We start from the raw sequence: 15,406 nt of genomic DNA, 5'->3' as shown, positions 1-15,406 counted from the left end.
TGGTAGACAAAGAAACTGATTTTATTAACATGTATTCTATGAATTTGAAGCATAACTTTTGAGATTTTTAATAATCACCTGTATAGTTTACAATTACTCAAAATCAACAATTTTCATCAATATTTTGCAGCTATTTCATGTTCAAAGAGAGAGATTCTGCATAGTGATCCAATTTTGGTGGTATTTTAGTCTACATAATTTCATATTGCTAAAATGTTGGATTCTGGAAAACCTCTCAGTAGGAAAAGGCTGGATTGTTTTAAATGAGGTTGAAAAAGAGATTGCGAGTGAAACAGCTGCGTGCGTGGTGTAAAGATGAATTCTGAACCTACTTTCATATTTCCCTATCCATCTCGGAAGTAGAAAAGAACTTCAGAATGACAGCAATGACAAAAATCCTTTCTGATTTATGTTAGTTTCATTGTGCTCAGTGCTATTTCTCACAATCACACTTTTTGTCTCTGAGACTACACCACCTCACTCACCTTTTCTCTTCTTAGTTTCTATGAAACTTACTAATTTCCTTCTCTTCTTAAGATTTAGGAATTTCATTAATAATATCTAATGTTTGCTTGCTGAGAAAACCTTTTCCTGCTCATAGTGTTTTTGTTTGATTGATTTTCAATGAAATGGTTGGGAGTATATTTTAATTTTGTACTTTTGCATTTATGGCATAGGAATTTGCTGAAATTTTTCCTTTTAATGCATGTTGTTGGGTTTTTAAATGTACTACCCAACAATAATTTTTCTTAAATGGAAGGATGAAGTGAATTGATAGAAGGAAGGACAGATAGATGTGTGGTAGAGACAATGTTAATAGCAGAAAAGGATGAGAAGTTATCAGGAGTAAATGGCTGGGGGCATACAGCAAAGGAGTGCGAGGAAATAAAATGGACCAGTAAGATGGATAATTTTGTTTTGTGGTATTTTTCAAAACATCCAAGCACATTCTATCAACAGTTTAATAAATGTGAAGTTGGAAAAGTAATAATTTATACTTGCCTTGTCTCGTCCAAGTCGACAGAGATCCACTTGCCCTACAACTGCTCATCTTAACTAGTGCTCACCTCATCCCAGCACAAGGTTCCAATGGTTCATCTGCTGAAATAAATGCATCCTCACCTAGACCTCATGTTTCTTTCCTTCCTTGTCTCTTCTTTTTAGTACTTTCCACACGTTTAATCCTGTTTTAGTTGTCAGGTTAAATATTTAACTGTGTTTCCCAAACCACACCTTACCTAAGAGAAAAAAAGACTTCATCCACTAAAGACAGCTTTAACAGAGCTTAAAAACAGTTTGTGTAAATGATGGCAAATTCAGTGCTTCTCTGTTTGTGACTCAGTAAGCACCAGTGTGTCCTGGGGGATCTTATCAGTAGCTCAGATCATTAAACATTTTTTGATTGCACTACAATAGTCAAGGCAAGGGAAGAAATGTGTCCATCTGGTGACAAAAGACGTTATTTTAGAAGAACAACGGATCACTACTCATCTTCAGATACACTGTCAATTCCCATCTTCTTCTTCATTCACACTAGAAATAGCTGAGCTCTAAGCAGGAAGAGCTGTATAAGGAACTCCTGATCTCCAGTCTTTCCACTATACCCAAACATATCAATCATTAATTCTCAACTCTTACTGGGTTTGACTCCTCAAGCATAACCCACATGACAGGCAGAATGTTCTCAGGGGGAATCCCTCATCTCTTCCAAGGGTAAAATGGGGGCTATAAGTATCGCTACTCATAAAGAATATATTACTACTTCCACGTTTTACATATAAGAAAAATGAAAATTTGTGTTTTATATGTCAGTTATCAATGTTTAAGATATTATTCAGTGTTTCCTCCTAGGATAACTTGATGCATTCACACATGAATACTTGTTACCAAGTCAGTCATTCTCAACCTTTTTTCATTTCTACTTATCCTTGGATTAGTGACCAAACCTTTTTTTCTCCCTACTCAAATAACACTCCCATTCTGTGCTCTTTCCTGACCCCCTGGGGATAACTGATCTTGGACATTCTGTTTCAAGGACAGGGAATCACATATTGCACCTCAGTCCTTCCAGTATATTCTTCTCTTACTTGTCTATATGTGACTTTCTCTGCAGGATTCTAGGAATTTATTAAGATTAGTTGAAACATGATGGAAGATCCATAACTTTCCACAAGCTTAGTCTAATTCTAAAATTCCTTGCCCTATGGGCTGGCAAGACGACTCAGAAAATAAAGATGTTTGCTGCCATGCCTGAAGACCTGAGTTTGATTCCTAGGATTCCCATGGTGGGAGGAGTAAACCAACTCCAAGTTGTCCTCTGACCACCACATAAACTGTTCTCTTAAAAAAATAAAATTGCCAGGTGTGGTAGCACATGCCTTTAGTCCCATAGCACTTAGGAGGCAGAGGCAGGTGGATCTTTGTGAGTTCAAGGCCAGCCTGGTCTACATAGCGAATTCCAGGTTATCTGGGGCTACAGGGAGACCCTGTCTCAAAAAGACAAACAATCAATCAAATCCCCTGTGTCAGAAAGTCCCAAGTGTACCCAGGTCATTATGTTAGTGCTGGGCCCCGTGATCCCTGCATGGTAGCAAGAGTCAATGCTCCAGTAAAATAGTAGCTAAATCATCTCTTATATTAATAATGATTATGAGCAGCAATATCACACATTTCATTGCCAGTGGGTATGAGACATGTATGAACTACAATCCTACATACCACACTGATAATAAAGACACCACATGGATTATGTTGATGCATGAGAAACAGAAGGTTAACTCTGAAACAGGGAAAAAGAGCATCCCCTAGAGGGTTCTTAGTCTCATTCATAAAAGAATTTAAGAACGGACCCAAATGGAAGCTTTAGGACAACTGATTAGAATTCTAAAGAAAATTCCTCAGGGCAGGTAAGCTGGTAATCTTGGCAGCTGCCTAGAGGAGAATGGTGCAGAGAAGGAAAGAAAGCCATGAAATCATGTAGGTTTAGAGCCTGCATGAAGATCAGACATGTGGCTGACTGGCAACCACACGGCTAGGAGAAGGAAGCTTTAGTAAAAGTAGGCCAGGCATGGTGGCACACGCCTTTAATCCCAGCACTCGGGAGGCAGAGGCAGGCATATCTCCATAAATTCAAGGCCAGCCTGGTCTACATAGTGAATTCCAGGACAGCTGGGGCTACAGGGAGACCCTGTCTCAAAAAGACAAAAAACAAACAAACAAACAAAAAACAAGATGCTAGGGGCAGCCTAAAGCCTTAAAGATAGCATGTTTAGAAAAGGGATATGAAGAAGAAAAGGATAAATTATGCCTTTCTGAAGAATTCAGAGAAGCAGGAAGACTTACAGAGACCTACGTGTCTGTGGTTGGGTCAAGGAGTTCTGCAATAGGATGTGGGATTCCAAGCAGGAAAAATTCACTATCTTACTAACTAGGTATTCTGCCCATCTATTTAGCAAAACTTAAGGTGAACTCACCTTCCTAGGGGTGGTCCTATGACCAGATGATTGACCAGTAAAACTTAACTGCTACTCTAACAACTCAATTTCTTTCTTTCTTTTTTTTTTCTTTTTTTCTTTTTTTCTTTTTGAGACAGGGTCCCCCTGTAGCCCCAGCTGTCCTGGAAATCACTATGTAGACCAGGCTGGCCTTGAACTCACAGAGATCTGCCTGACTCTGCCTCCCGAGTGCTGGAATTAAAGGCATGTGCCACCATGCCCAGCAACAACTCAATTCCTTAATGTTAACATTGATAGAATGTGTGAATTGCAGAAGCGCCACAAGCCTCATTAGGGAAAGACATAAATCCCTTAAAGTGTCTAACTGACCCTAAATTGGCAGCCTAGCCTTGCCCAAGCCTTATCAAGTGGTCACTCCCTGGACTGAAAGAGACTGTTTATGGAACCCACCTGTCTTCTTTAGTGCTGTAGATAACTTGCCTGCCTGCCTGCCTGCCTGCCTGCCTGAGAGAATAATCTTGGGAGAAGAGACCCTCAAGGATGCCAAACCCTAACATGGAGTTAACTCTTGCAGCTGTGTGCAACAGAATTCCTATGTAAGTCCAGATTGCTCCCCCCTTTCAATGCAGATTCTCATTCTGCCAAACAGTTTATCAGCCTTTGCTGGGTTCCCTGAATAAAGGGAACACATTCCTTGCCTGTTACAGGTCTGGCTCTGGCTCTTATTTCTTAACTTTCAACTCCTTCCTTTTTTCTCTCCTAAATCTAACAAATGTGACATATAGAAGACCTTAAAACTGGTGTAAGGCTGTATTAAGAACATACTTGCAGGGTTTTACATGTACTGATTGTCCGTTTCTCAGTAAAGGTACGATTTAAGTAGCAGTTAAGTAATTCAAAGTAAATTTAACTTATGTCCCCTGCAAGAGCAGCACACACTCTTAATCACTGAGTCGTCTCTCCACTCTTCATATTTATGAGTATGGCTTATTTTGCTTAATATGATGATCTCCAATTACATCAATTTTCTGGCAAAGGACACAATTTCATCTTTGTGTATGTGTACATGATCATGTGTGTACATGTATGTGTGATTGTGTGTTCATATAAAGGCCAAAGCTCAACATGGGTGTCTTCCTTAATCACAACTCTACCTCACTTTTTGACACTGGGTATTTCAGTATCTATTCCTGTTGCTGTGATAAAATACTCTAACAAAAGCAAATTAAGGAAGGGTTTATTCAGCTCCTGGTTACAATCCTAGAACCACCTCCTGGTTACAGTCCAACATGGCAGAGAAGTCATAGCAGTAGGAAAGAAAGAAATAAATGAAGACATGATTACCAGTACTGAGCTTACCTCTCCATCCTATATAGTCCAGAATCCCCTGCCCACAATTAAGATGTCCTCCCATACCAATTAATGTAATCAAGACAATCCCTCACAAATATTTGCACAGAATTACCTTAGACAGTCCCTCACAGGCATGCAAAAGATGTTTCATAGGTGTCAAGTTGACAATATTACTCATCACAACTCCACTCCTTGTGAACTTAACACTCGAACATGTTAAGGCTATAACCTATCTCTTGTCCCCAGAAGTTCATGACCATCTTACACAATGCATTCAGTCCAATTTTTAAAATCCACATAAGGAGTTGGAGAGATGGCTCAGCAATTAAGAGCATTTGCTGTTCCTTCATAGGACCCAAGTTCAGTTCCTAGCATCCATGTTAGACAGCTCACAACTACCTGCAACTCCAGCTCTAGATCTATTGCCTTCTTCTGGTATACACACACACACACACACACACACACATTTTTAAAAATAAAAGTTCCGAGCCAGGTGTGGTGGCGCATGCCTTTAATCCCAGCACTTGGGAGGCAGAGTCAGGAGGATCTCTGTGAGTTCGAGGTCAGCCTGGTCTACATAGTGAGTTCCAGTACAGCTGGGGCTACAGGGAGACCCTGTCTAAAAAAGACCAAAAAATAAAATAAAAGTCCCAAAGCTGGGCATGGTGACACATGCTTTTAATCTCAGCACTAGGCAGCAGAGGCAGGCAGATCTCTGTGAGATTCAGGCTAGCTTGGTCTATATAGCAAGTTCCAAGGAGATCCTCTCTCAAAAAACAATGAGGCTGGAGAGATAGCTCAGTGGTTAAGAGCACTGACTGATCTTGCATGGATTTGTTTCCCAGCACCCACACAACAGCAAACAACTGCCCCTAACTGCAGTTCTACGGGATTTGATGCTCTCTTCTGACCTCCATGACCATTGCACAACATGGGTGCACTTACATATATGCAGGCAGTATACTCAATACACATAAAATTTAAATAATAAAATATATTTCTAAAACAACAAAGTCCCCATAGTTTAACAGTCTGGGTCTTTCACTGAATCTGGAGCTCACTGATTTAGTTAGACTTAATGTCAAAGAAGCCCTGAGGCACTTGTCCCACTTTCCCAGAACAGGAATTACAGGCAGTCTACTGTGCCTGGCTTTTACAAAAAGATTTGTTATTTTTAATTATGAGGGGAGAGGTATGCACATGTGTTGGTGCCCTCAAAAGCCAGAGACATCAGATACCCCTGGAGTTGGAATTACAGGTGGTTATGAGCAACCTGACATGGGCGCTGGGAATCAAACTAGGGTCCTTTGCTATAGTAGTATGTGTGTTTAACCAGTGAGACATCTCCCCATCCCTTTGTGCCTGGTGTTTGAAACATACTAAAAACTGTTCAACATCATTAGCAATTAGAGAAATGCAAATTAAAACCACTTTAAAATTTCATCTTGCTGGGCTTGGTGCTGCATGTCTTTAATCCCAGTAGAGGCAGGCAGAATGCTGTGAGATTGAGGCCAGCCTGGTCTACATAGCTACTTCCAGTCCACCTGAGGCTACAGGAAGTCACTGTTTCAAAAAGACAAAGCAAAAAAAAATCAAAAATGATTTCATCTTACCACAGTCAGACTGGCTAAGATCAAGAGAACAAAAGACACAAAATGCTGGCAAGGGTGTGGAGAAAGAGCAATGTTCATTCACAGCTGGTGGGATTGCAATCTCCTGCAACTGCTACGGAGAGCAGTGTGGAGAACTCTGAGAAACTGAAAATGAACCTACCGTATGACCTGGTTGAACACTCCTTGGCATATACCCAAAGGACTCATCCTACCGCAGAGATACATGTTTGTTGCTGTTCTTTTCGCAATAGCTAAGAGATGAAAGCAACCAAGTGTCCTTCAACTGAAGAGTGGATAATGAAAATGTGGTACATTTACACAATGGTGTTCTACTCGGTGGTAAAGAAAGATGAAATCATGAAATTTGCAGTTAAATGGATGGAACTAGAAACTGTTATACTAAGTGAATACAGACTCAGAAAAAAATGACATGTTCTCCCTCATTTGTGGATCCTAGCATCAAATCTTTATAGATGAGTATATATCCTGATGTAACTGCAGGAACCAGGAAAATGGAACCAGGTAGGTAAAGAAAAAGAAGGAACCTGAGAGGAAAGAATAGTAGGAGACAAGTGTTACTAAGGAGGAAATGGGGAAATGGAGGTATTTAAATGGAAGGGGGGCCATACAAGAAACGAATGGGGATAAAGGAAAAGGAGATGGGAGTCACAGGAGACAGGTGTTAGTAAGGGAAAAATGGAGAACGTGGGGATTCTTTAAATGGAGAGGGCATGGAGGGGTAGATAGGGAGCGAGAGAGGAGAGATAAGTAATACCTCACTAGTGTAAAAATCGAGGGAATCATATTAGTACAAAAACCTACTGACAAATTACACATACAATATCTCTACATGAGTCCGTGTGTATAGCTGAGGGCTACATAACCTGAAACCATGCCAGAAAGGAGAAACCTTCCTTGAGTTGCTGACCAACAGAATCCAAGAGACTCCTAAAATGATGGGCTATTGCCATAGTCCTTGACTGCCTCACAGAACTTGAAGATCCTTTTGCTGAAGAGAGGACATACTTTGAACAAAGGATTTAGAGCAATGGCCCTCAAAATGACCTGGAAGCCACCTCCCCTGAAGGCTAGTCTCTCATAGTTTTGGAGAGCACTACAAAAGCTCTTAAGGGAGAACATCAATCAATGGTCCAAAGCTTTAATGCCTAATAACCAAATTAATGACAGGCACAGCCAAGGATATTAGTGCAGTAGTGGCACTTTTATCTTGGGAGTAATAAACAAATACCTAATTAGACTTAAAGCCCACTCAGTGGGAGGAAACAAATGTGTGGTCCTGTAAACACAAATACACATTGCTGTACAGGTCATAGATCTTAGAGAAAACCCTAAGGCTGTCACATACCTAGACAAACGTAGTTTCTTACTATGTGCAAAATATGGATCCTTTTATTTACAGACAAGTATCCCAGTCACCACCCATCAAAGAAGCTTCTTTTGCAAGAGATGGAGATTACTACAGAATTCCACAACTGGTCACACACAAAGACGATCTGTGAACTGCCAAAGTCTGACTGGCACACCTACAATGCAACTTCAACACCTAAGGCTCAGGGAACATAAAGAGAACAATAATATATCTCTTAATTCTTATCAATGAAGTTCTTCATGCAACAGAGGGTCAGGAACACAAAACAAAATGGCCAAAGCGTAGAGAATAAGAATCTGCAGAATTTGGGTCCTTGAACAGGACTTCTATATTAAACACTTCCCATCCAGTGCTCAGGAACCATTGCGGATGAGGGGGTGGAAAGAATTTAAGAGCCAGGGAGGAGGTGCATGACCATATGGAAATAGAGTCCTTCAGGCTCCTGGGACCTTGCTCATATGAACCTACAGCAATGGTGTCATGTACAAGACCCATGCAAACTCATGCAGACAAAAATCCAGCAAAGAACCATGGGAATGGGCAGCAGGTCCCAATCTTATTCAAAGACTTATTGGCAGGTGATTACCCCTGGGTGAGAAAGAGCTGATCTTCTTAAAGGGAGCAACACTAGATCAGCTGACCAAACCTCAGTGGATGAACTTGCACTGAGGGATGTCGTGGGACACTAACTTGACACAATAGACCTTAAATGACAGGATGTATGAATTCTAGTGGGGGACAGTATGGGAGGGTGCCAATAGGGAAGGGGACATGAAGTTAAGATGTTCTGTATGAAATACACAAAAATTCAATGAAAATTTACAAAAAAATTGATGTAATGTTCCATTTTCTGACCCTAGAGAAAGCAATATGAATCTAAATCAATCTTTAACAATAAAATTGAAAACGTTATCAATGAAAAAACTCACACAAAGCTCAATAAAAACACCAAGAAAATGGATAAATATGAACCCAGGTTAACAAAGAAAAAAGGCAACAATTATTAATACCAAAAATGAAGTGTTCTTCCAGGTCTCCTTCCCAACACTCCCAATGGCCTCTTTCATCCTGGGATTGCTTCACCTGGAAGCTCCCACAGAGAGGAATGGCTCCTTTAAACAGGAAGAGGAGGTAGAATGGGAGTTCTCATCTGTCCTGGCTAGATCTGAGCTAGGAGAAAAGGTACTACAAGCAGAAATGTAAGAAAACTGGTTGCAGAAAGTGCAAGTGTCCTTGGGAGTTCAAAAGAGAGGGTATTCTCTGCAGCTTTAGTAACAGGTGGTTATGAGCCACCTGACATGGGTGGTGCCCAACTCAGGTCCTTTGAGCCACCTCTCCAGCCCCAAAGTCATGAGTTTCTATTCATGTTTCAATAAATACACGTTGAGCAACACACTGGTCACATGACCTCCACTATTACCCCACACACACACACCTCTGTGAATCAGAGGTACAACCTAAACTTGTTCTGCTCTCACTACTTGTTACTTTTAAAGATGTAACAGATTACCTGGCCTAAGAGGTAAACATCCATGGGATTCTGATGGAATTTACCAATTTAAAAAAGTATCAAACACACAGCCATATATTTACCAGAACAAGACCTGGATCAGATAAAACTCATCAGGTATTGAAATAAGGTTAAAATCAATAATGCAAAATATATACTGCTTCTGGGGGCTAGAGATATGGTTTAGTTGGTGTTTACAGGTTACAGGAGAAACTTCATTGGATCCCCAGTGCCACATAAACTGGATGTGGTGGTACATGCCTGTAATCACCATTTGGATATAGAGGCAGGAAGATAAATTCAAAGACATCCTTGGCTACATAGTGTTCAAGGCAACTGTACTACATAAAACCTACTCTCAAATAATAAACAAGGCATATGCTTCTATTTAATAGTTTCCAGAATAGCATTCTTCATACCCAGTCCCTTTATACATTGCTCCTGAATTATATGTCATTCCTGTGGTCACCCAGTGGCTAATAAAACTGATGTTGCAGTGAAACAGAATCTGAGGCCCCAAGCTTTATCTGTGGGGTCAAGAGACTCTTGTCTCATGATTTATGAATGTGACTTGCAAGCTGGAAGATGGAATTGAAAAAAATGAAGCATTACCTCCACACACTGTATCCTATTGGTACGGGGAACAAAGACAAACCTTTTTACACTGGTTAAAATTCTTTTAAACTTCCAGTGTAGAACTATCAAGGACTGATCACAAACTCCATGCTGCATAAATGCATGCCATGTGAGAGCTACATGTAGGCACTATGTATCCCTCAAACCTCTTGGACATAGATTTACAAAACAGCAGAAGTCTTTTGAATAGTATTATAGCCTAGTAGTTGTGTCTTTAATGATCACTACATTGTTCCCCTGGACTTCCTGGCCATTTTCCTATCTGATCCATCTTCTGGTATTGAGCAAAGCTCTCTGCTGTAGCTTACTGAGGAACAGAATGGAAGTATCCATGGATGTCTTAGCATCATCACTTCCTCACAGACAGGTTTGAAGGCTTGTTTTCATGGTGATTCTAAATCCAGGTTGGAATATTAATCATCATGATACAATGATTATCAACAATATCAGTACTGAATGTCCTAGTGTTTTATTTTTCTGCTATGAATGGAGGTGAACTGGGGGAAAAACTGAAGACCTGTGTGTCATTCTAGGTATTACCTTCAAACATCTAGAAGTGGAGAACAGATTGTCACATCTGAGGGCCTGGTTTGGACAGAGGAGGTGCAGGTCACATCAGGGTGCCCAGGCTGTGATCCTTTACTGTTATGTTGTGTTCCTTAACATAAATTAAGATGAAGAGGTCTCCTGGTTTCCTTCTGCTGAAGGTAATGTCATGCTACAGATTTAACAACAGAAGACATGGATTGATATCAGTGTTCAGCTGTGTAATGAGCCAAACACCTTCAATTTCTACAATATTAACACACAAAACTATACTCACTACTGTTAAAATGTTAAGTGTTGCCGTATTTAATATAGTTAAATAGCTATGGTTACAGCCAGTGTAATGGCTCACTAGTAAAAGCACATCAACAAGCCTGCAGTATATGAGTTTGAACCTTGGATGACCATAGAGGAAGGCGAAAACAGACTCCAGTTGTCCTCTAACCCTCACTTGCATATTGTGCTATGTGTACATGCATACACATACAATAACAAAATTTTATTTAAATAAATGAAAGTTACATTTAATTTCTGAAGATTAAATACAGCAAAAAAGAATAGTGCTAAACGTCACCCAATTACACTGAGACTGGTTATGCAAGCATTTTTAGTGCCATACTCCTGAAATCAATTTAACTCATAAAAATATTATCCTGGGGGGTGGAGAGATGGCTCAGTGGTTAAGGGCTCTGGCTGCTCTTCCAGAGGACCCAGGTTAGGTTCCCAGCACTAACATGGCAGCTAACAACCATCTGTAACTCAGCTGTAGGGGATCTGCTGCCCTCTTCTGGCCTCCAATGGCATTGCACAACATGGGTGCACTACATACATGTAGGCACAACAGGTGTACACACACAGATTTTTATTTAATTATCCTATTTGTCTTCCCCATGGCATGGTAATTTAATGAAGTACAGAAAAACCTAAGGAAAGAATACATAGCTTTATGCAACTATACAATGTGTATTTTAAGGGCTGAAGAGATGGCTCAGCAATTAAGGGCATTGACTGTTGTTCCAGAGGATCCAGATTTACATCCCAGCACCCACATGGCAACTAACAACCATCTCTAACTCCAGTTCCAGGGGATCTGATACCTTCTGACTTCTGCAGGCATTGCAAGAAACAGGCACACTTATACACATACAGGCAATACTCATACACACAAAATAAAAATAGTACATTAGAAAAACAATGTGTATTTTAAGTATCACAAATGTCTAAACGGCTATCAGCTATACATGTTAATATCCAGCCAGGTGCCCCTTAAAATACGAAAGACCTTATTGCGGGATTGGGGCGGGGGGCAAAAGGATGGAAAGTTTTAATGTTTACAGGATAAGCCACTCGGTCATGAGAAAATATTTTTATAAATTTAGTGTAAGTTATGTTTTATACAAGTATACAGCAAACTTCATATTCACTGAATCATCCAGAGCAATCTGTAGGCTTCAAAGTTCCACTCATGGTAAATGGCCTTCACTGTAGCTTTTTTCTTTATAGAATACCCTTATAAAAATTTACATCAATCTATCTTTGATATACAAATGCTTTTCATCATTACCACTGCTAATATTATGTAGTTCAATATACTATGGACATCTAGAGTTTGGGGAACAACAGGCCACAATAACCTGGATCTTACATGCTTAAATTCACTGGCTCTCTTTCCAGTAAGGTTCTCATACTGTAGTTATATTTAAAGAGATGTTTCAAGCCAGGCGTGGTGGCACACACATTTAATCCCAGCACTCGGGAGGCAGAGGCAGGCGGATCTCTATGAGTTCAAGGCCAGCCTGGTCTACCTAGTGAGTTCCAGGACAGCTGGGGCTACAGGGAGACGCTGTCTCAAAAAGACCAAAAAAAATAGATAAATAAAATAAAAAATAAAAAGATGTTTCACCCAAGAGTGGTGGCACATACATTTAATCCCACATCAAATGGTACTGAAGATTGTAACACATTTTCTTTGACAGGACTTTTTTTCAGTGAGTACTCTGAACATCTCAAAGAAACAACAAATGTAGGCTTCATCCTTTTTAATAACAGAAATTGATTTCCATGATTTTTTCCATACATTTGAAGAAAGTTGGAAGTCTGAAAATTTTCACATTGTTTACATTCACAGACTTGTTCTTCTACCATTGTTATTTCATACAACTGAAAGAAATGGTAACTTCTGAAAGCTTTACCAGTTTATATTCATAGTTATTTCAGGAATGTGCTCGTCCCTGTATCTGAAAAGAACCAGGAGGTGTGAATGGATTCACCATTGTTCATATTCATAAAACTGTTTTCCTAGTAAAAGGGGGCTTATGTTCTCCCTCCATAAGTTTTCACTATATTGTTTACAATCATAGTTTTTTCACCAATGTGAGTTCTTTCATGCTTTTGAAGTAAAGAGGGATAAATAAAGGACTTACCACATTGTTTACATTCATTGGGCTTTTCTAAAGCATGAATCTGTTTATGGTTTTGAAAGTAACCATAACGTCTGAAGATTTTGCCACACTGGTCACATTCGTGGGATTTTCCTCCAATGTGTGTTTTTTCATGTACTCGAAGGGAACTGTAAGACTTAAAGGCTTTACCACACTGTTTACAATCATAGGGCTTCTCACCAGTGTGAGTTCTTTCATGCACTTGAAGTAAGGATGGATAAATGAAGCACTTGCCACATTGTTTACATTCATAGGGCTTTTCCCCACTGTGAATTTTTTTATGGCCCCGAAAGGAACTGTGACCTCTGAAGGATTTACCACATTGTTTACATTCATAGGGTTTGACACCAGTATGAGTTCTTTCATGTATTTGGAGTAAGCAAGGATAAATGAAGGACCTACCACACTGTTTACATTCATAGGGCTTTTCCCCAGTATGAGTTCTTTCATGTACTCGAAGGGAACTGTGAGATTTAAATGCTTTACCACATTGATTACAGTTATAGGGTTTTTCTCCAGTATGAGTTCTTTCATGCATCTGAAGTAAAGAAGGGTAAGTGAAGGACTTACCACATTGTTTACATTCATAGGGTTTTTCACCAGTGTGAATTCTTTCATGTATCTGCAGTAAATAGGGATAAATGAAGGACTTATCACACTGTTTACATTCATAGGGATTTTTCCCAGTATGAATTATTTTATGTCTTTGAAGGGAATTGTGACACCTAAATGCATTGCCACATTGTTCACATTTATATGGTTTCTCTCCAGTATGAGTTCTTTTATGTAACTGAAGCGATGCCTGACATATGAAGGTTTTACCACAATGCTTACATTCATAAGGCTTTTCATCAGTATGAGTTATTTTATGTCTCTGAAGGGAATTGTAACTTCTGAAGGCTTCACCACATTGTTGACATGCATAGGGTTTTTCACCAGTATGAGATCGTTCATGGATTTTAAGTAAAGAGGGGAAAATGAAGGCTTTACCACATTGTTTACATGGATATGGTTTTTCCCCACTATGAGACCGTTCATGCATTTTAAGTAAGGAGGGATAAATGAAGGCTTTACTGCATATCTTACATTTATAGGGCTTCTCACCACTATGAGACCTTTCATGCATTTTAAGTAAGTATCGATTAATAAAAGACTTAGTACACTGCTTACATTCATAAGGTTTTTCTCCAGTGTGAGTTCTTTCATGTACTTGAAGGTCACTGAGGCGTCTGAAAGCTTTGGTACACTGTTTACATTCATAGGGTTTGATGCCACTGTGAATTCTTTCATGTATTTGGAGTAAACAGGGATAAATGAAGGCCCTACCACACTGTTTACATTCATAGGGTTTTTCCCCAGTATGAGATCTTTCATGTACTCGAAGAGAACTGTGAGATTTAAAGGCCTTACCACACTGTTTACAATGATACGGTTTTTCACCAGTGTGAGTTCTTTCATGCATCTGAAGTAAAGAAGGATAAATGAAGGACTTACCACACTGCTTACATCCATAGGGTTTTTCCCCAGTATGAACTTTTTTATGGCGCCAAAAGGAACTGTTAACTCTGAAAGCTTTACCACACTGCTTGCATTCATAAGGTTTCTCTCCAGTATGAATTCTTTCATGTGATTGAAGGGATCTCTGATATACGAATGCTTTATCACAATAATTACATTCATATAGCTTATCTTCAGTATGAGAGATTTTATGTTTTTGAAGAGAATTGTGATTTCTAAAAGTTTTAAGACGTTGTTCACATTCAAAGGGTTTTTCACCAGAATAGGTTATTCCGTGCATTTGAAATAAAGGATGAATGAAGGACTTATCAAATAGTTTATATTCATAGGGTTTTTCTCCTGTATTAATTCTTTTATGATTTTCATGGGAATTGAAAGAACTCAGAGCTTTACTAAACTGTTCATGTTCATGATAGATATCTACATTTCTTTCATATGTCCAAAATGAACTAGGAGAAACAGAGGTATTTACACATTCTTTATATTCATAATGGTTCTCTACACTGTAAATTTCTTGATGCACTCCAAGTAAACCGGGAAAACCAAAAGATTTTAAACATAACTTATAAGGTCTACTCTCATTGAGGGATTCCATGTTTCTTTGAATACTTGTAACAGAATTTAAGGATTTCCAAAACTGTTCATATTTATATTGCATCTTTCCATCTTTATCTTGGACATCTGCTTTTATATCTGTAGAAATTTTTGCACTTATATTCAGTTTTGATGTCTGGGTGAAGACTTCTCCATACTGACTACCTTCTGTATTCTCAAACAGTCTCTCAGCCATGTACCTTCTGTAAAAACAATGAAAAGCACATTAGCAATACTTGTCTTTCTAACACTTTTTAACAATTAGTTGGTCTTAGATGTACACTGTCTCAAAGTAAGAAAAAATTTATGCATTCTGTTATATCTGAACAGTCTGAAGATTCTCTGATATG

General features: G+C 39.2%; 1 protein-coding gene across 3 annotated transcripts in view; it reads right to left on the bottom strand.

Moving 5' to 3' along the window:
• Positions 1 to 12,393: 12,393 nt before the first annotated feature.
• Positions 12,394 to 15,406, bottom strand: part of LOC103738610 (zinc finger protein 709) — a 28,685-nt gene continuing 25,672 nt past the window's right edge. For 2 of the 3 annotated variants that reach the window (XM_008838689.3, XM_029566218.1), the window contains one exon: positions 12,395 to 15,259. In XM_008838689.3, the coding sequence (XP_008836911.1) occupies positions 12,817 to 15,259 (2,443 nt within the window). In that variant the 3' untranslated portion in view covers positions 12,395 to 12,816. Of the gene's footprint in view, positions 15,260 to 15,406 lie in introns of all 3 variants that reach the window. The other variant, XM_008838690.3, reaches the window with a different exon arrangement.

This window comes from Nannospalax galili, unplaced genomic scaffold (assembly GCF_000622305.1).
Source record: "Nannospalax galili isolate Female #2095 unplaced genomic scaffold, S.galili_v1.0 scaffold1519, whole genome shotgun sequence".
Classification (NCBI taxonomy): domain Eukaryota; kingdom Metazoa; phylum Chordata; class Mammalia; order Rodentia; family Spalacidae; genus Nannospalax; species Nannospalax galili.
The sequence above is the reverse complement of the archived record's forward strand: the minus strand, read 5'-3'. Positions and strand labels throughout refer to the sequence as shown.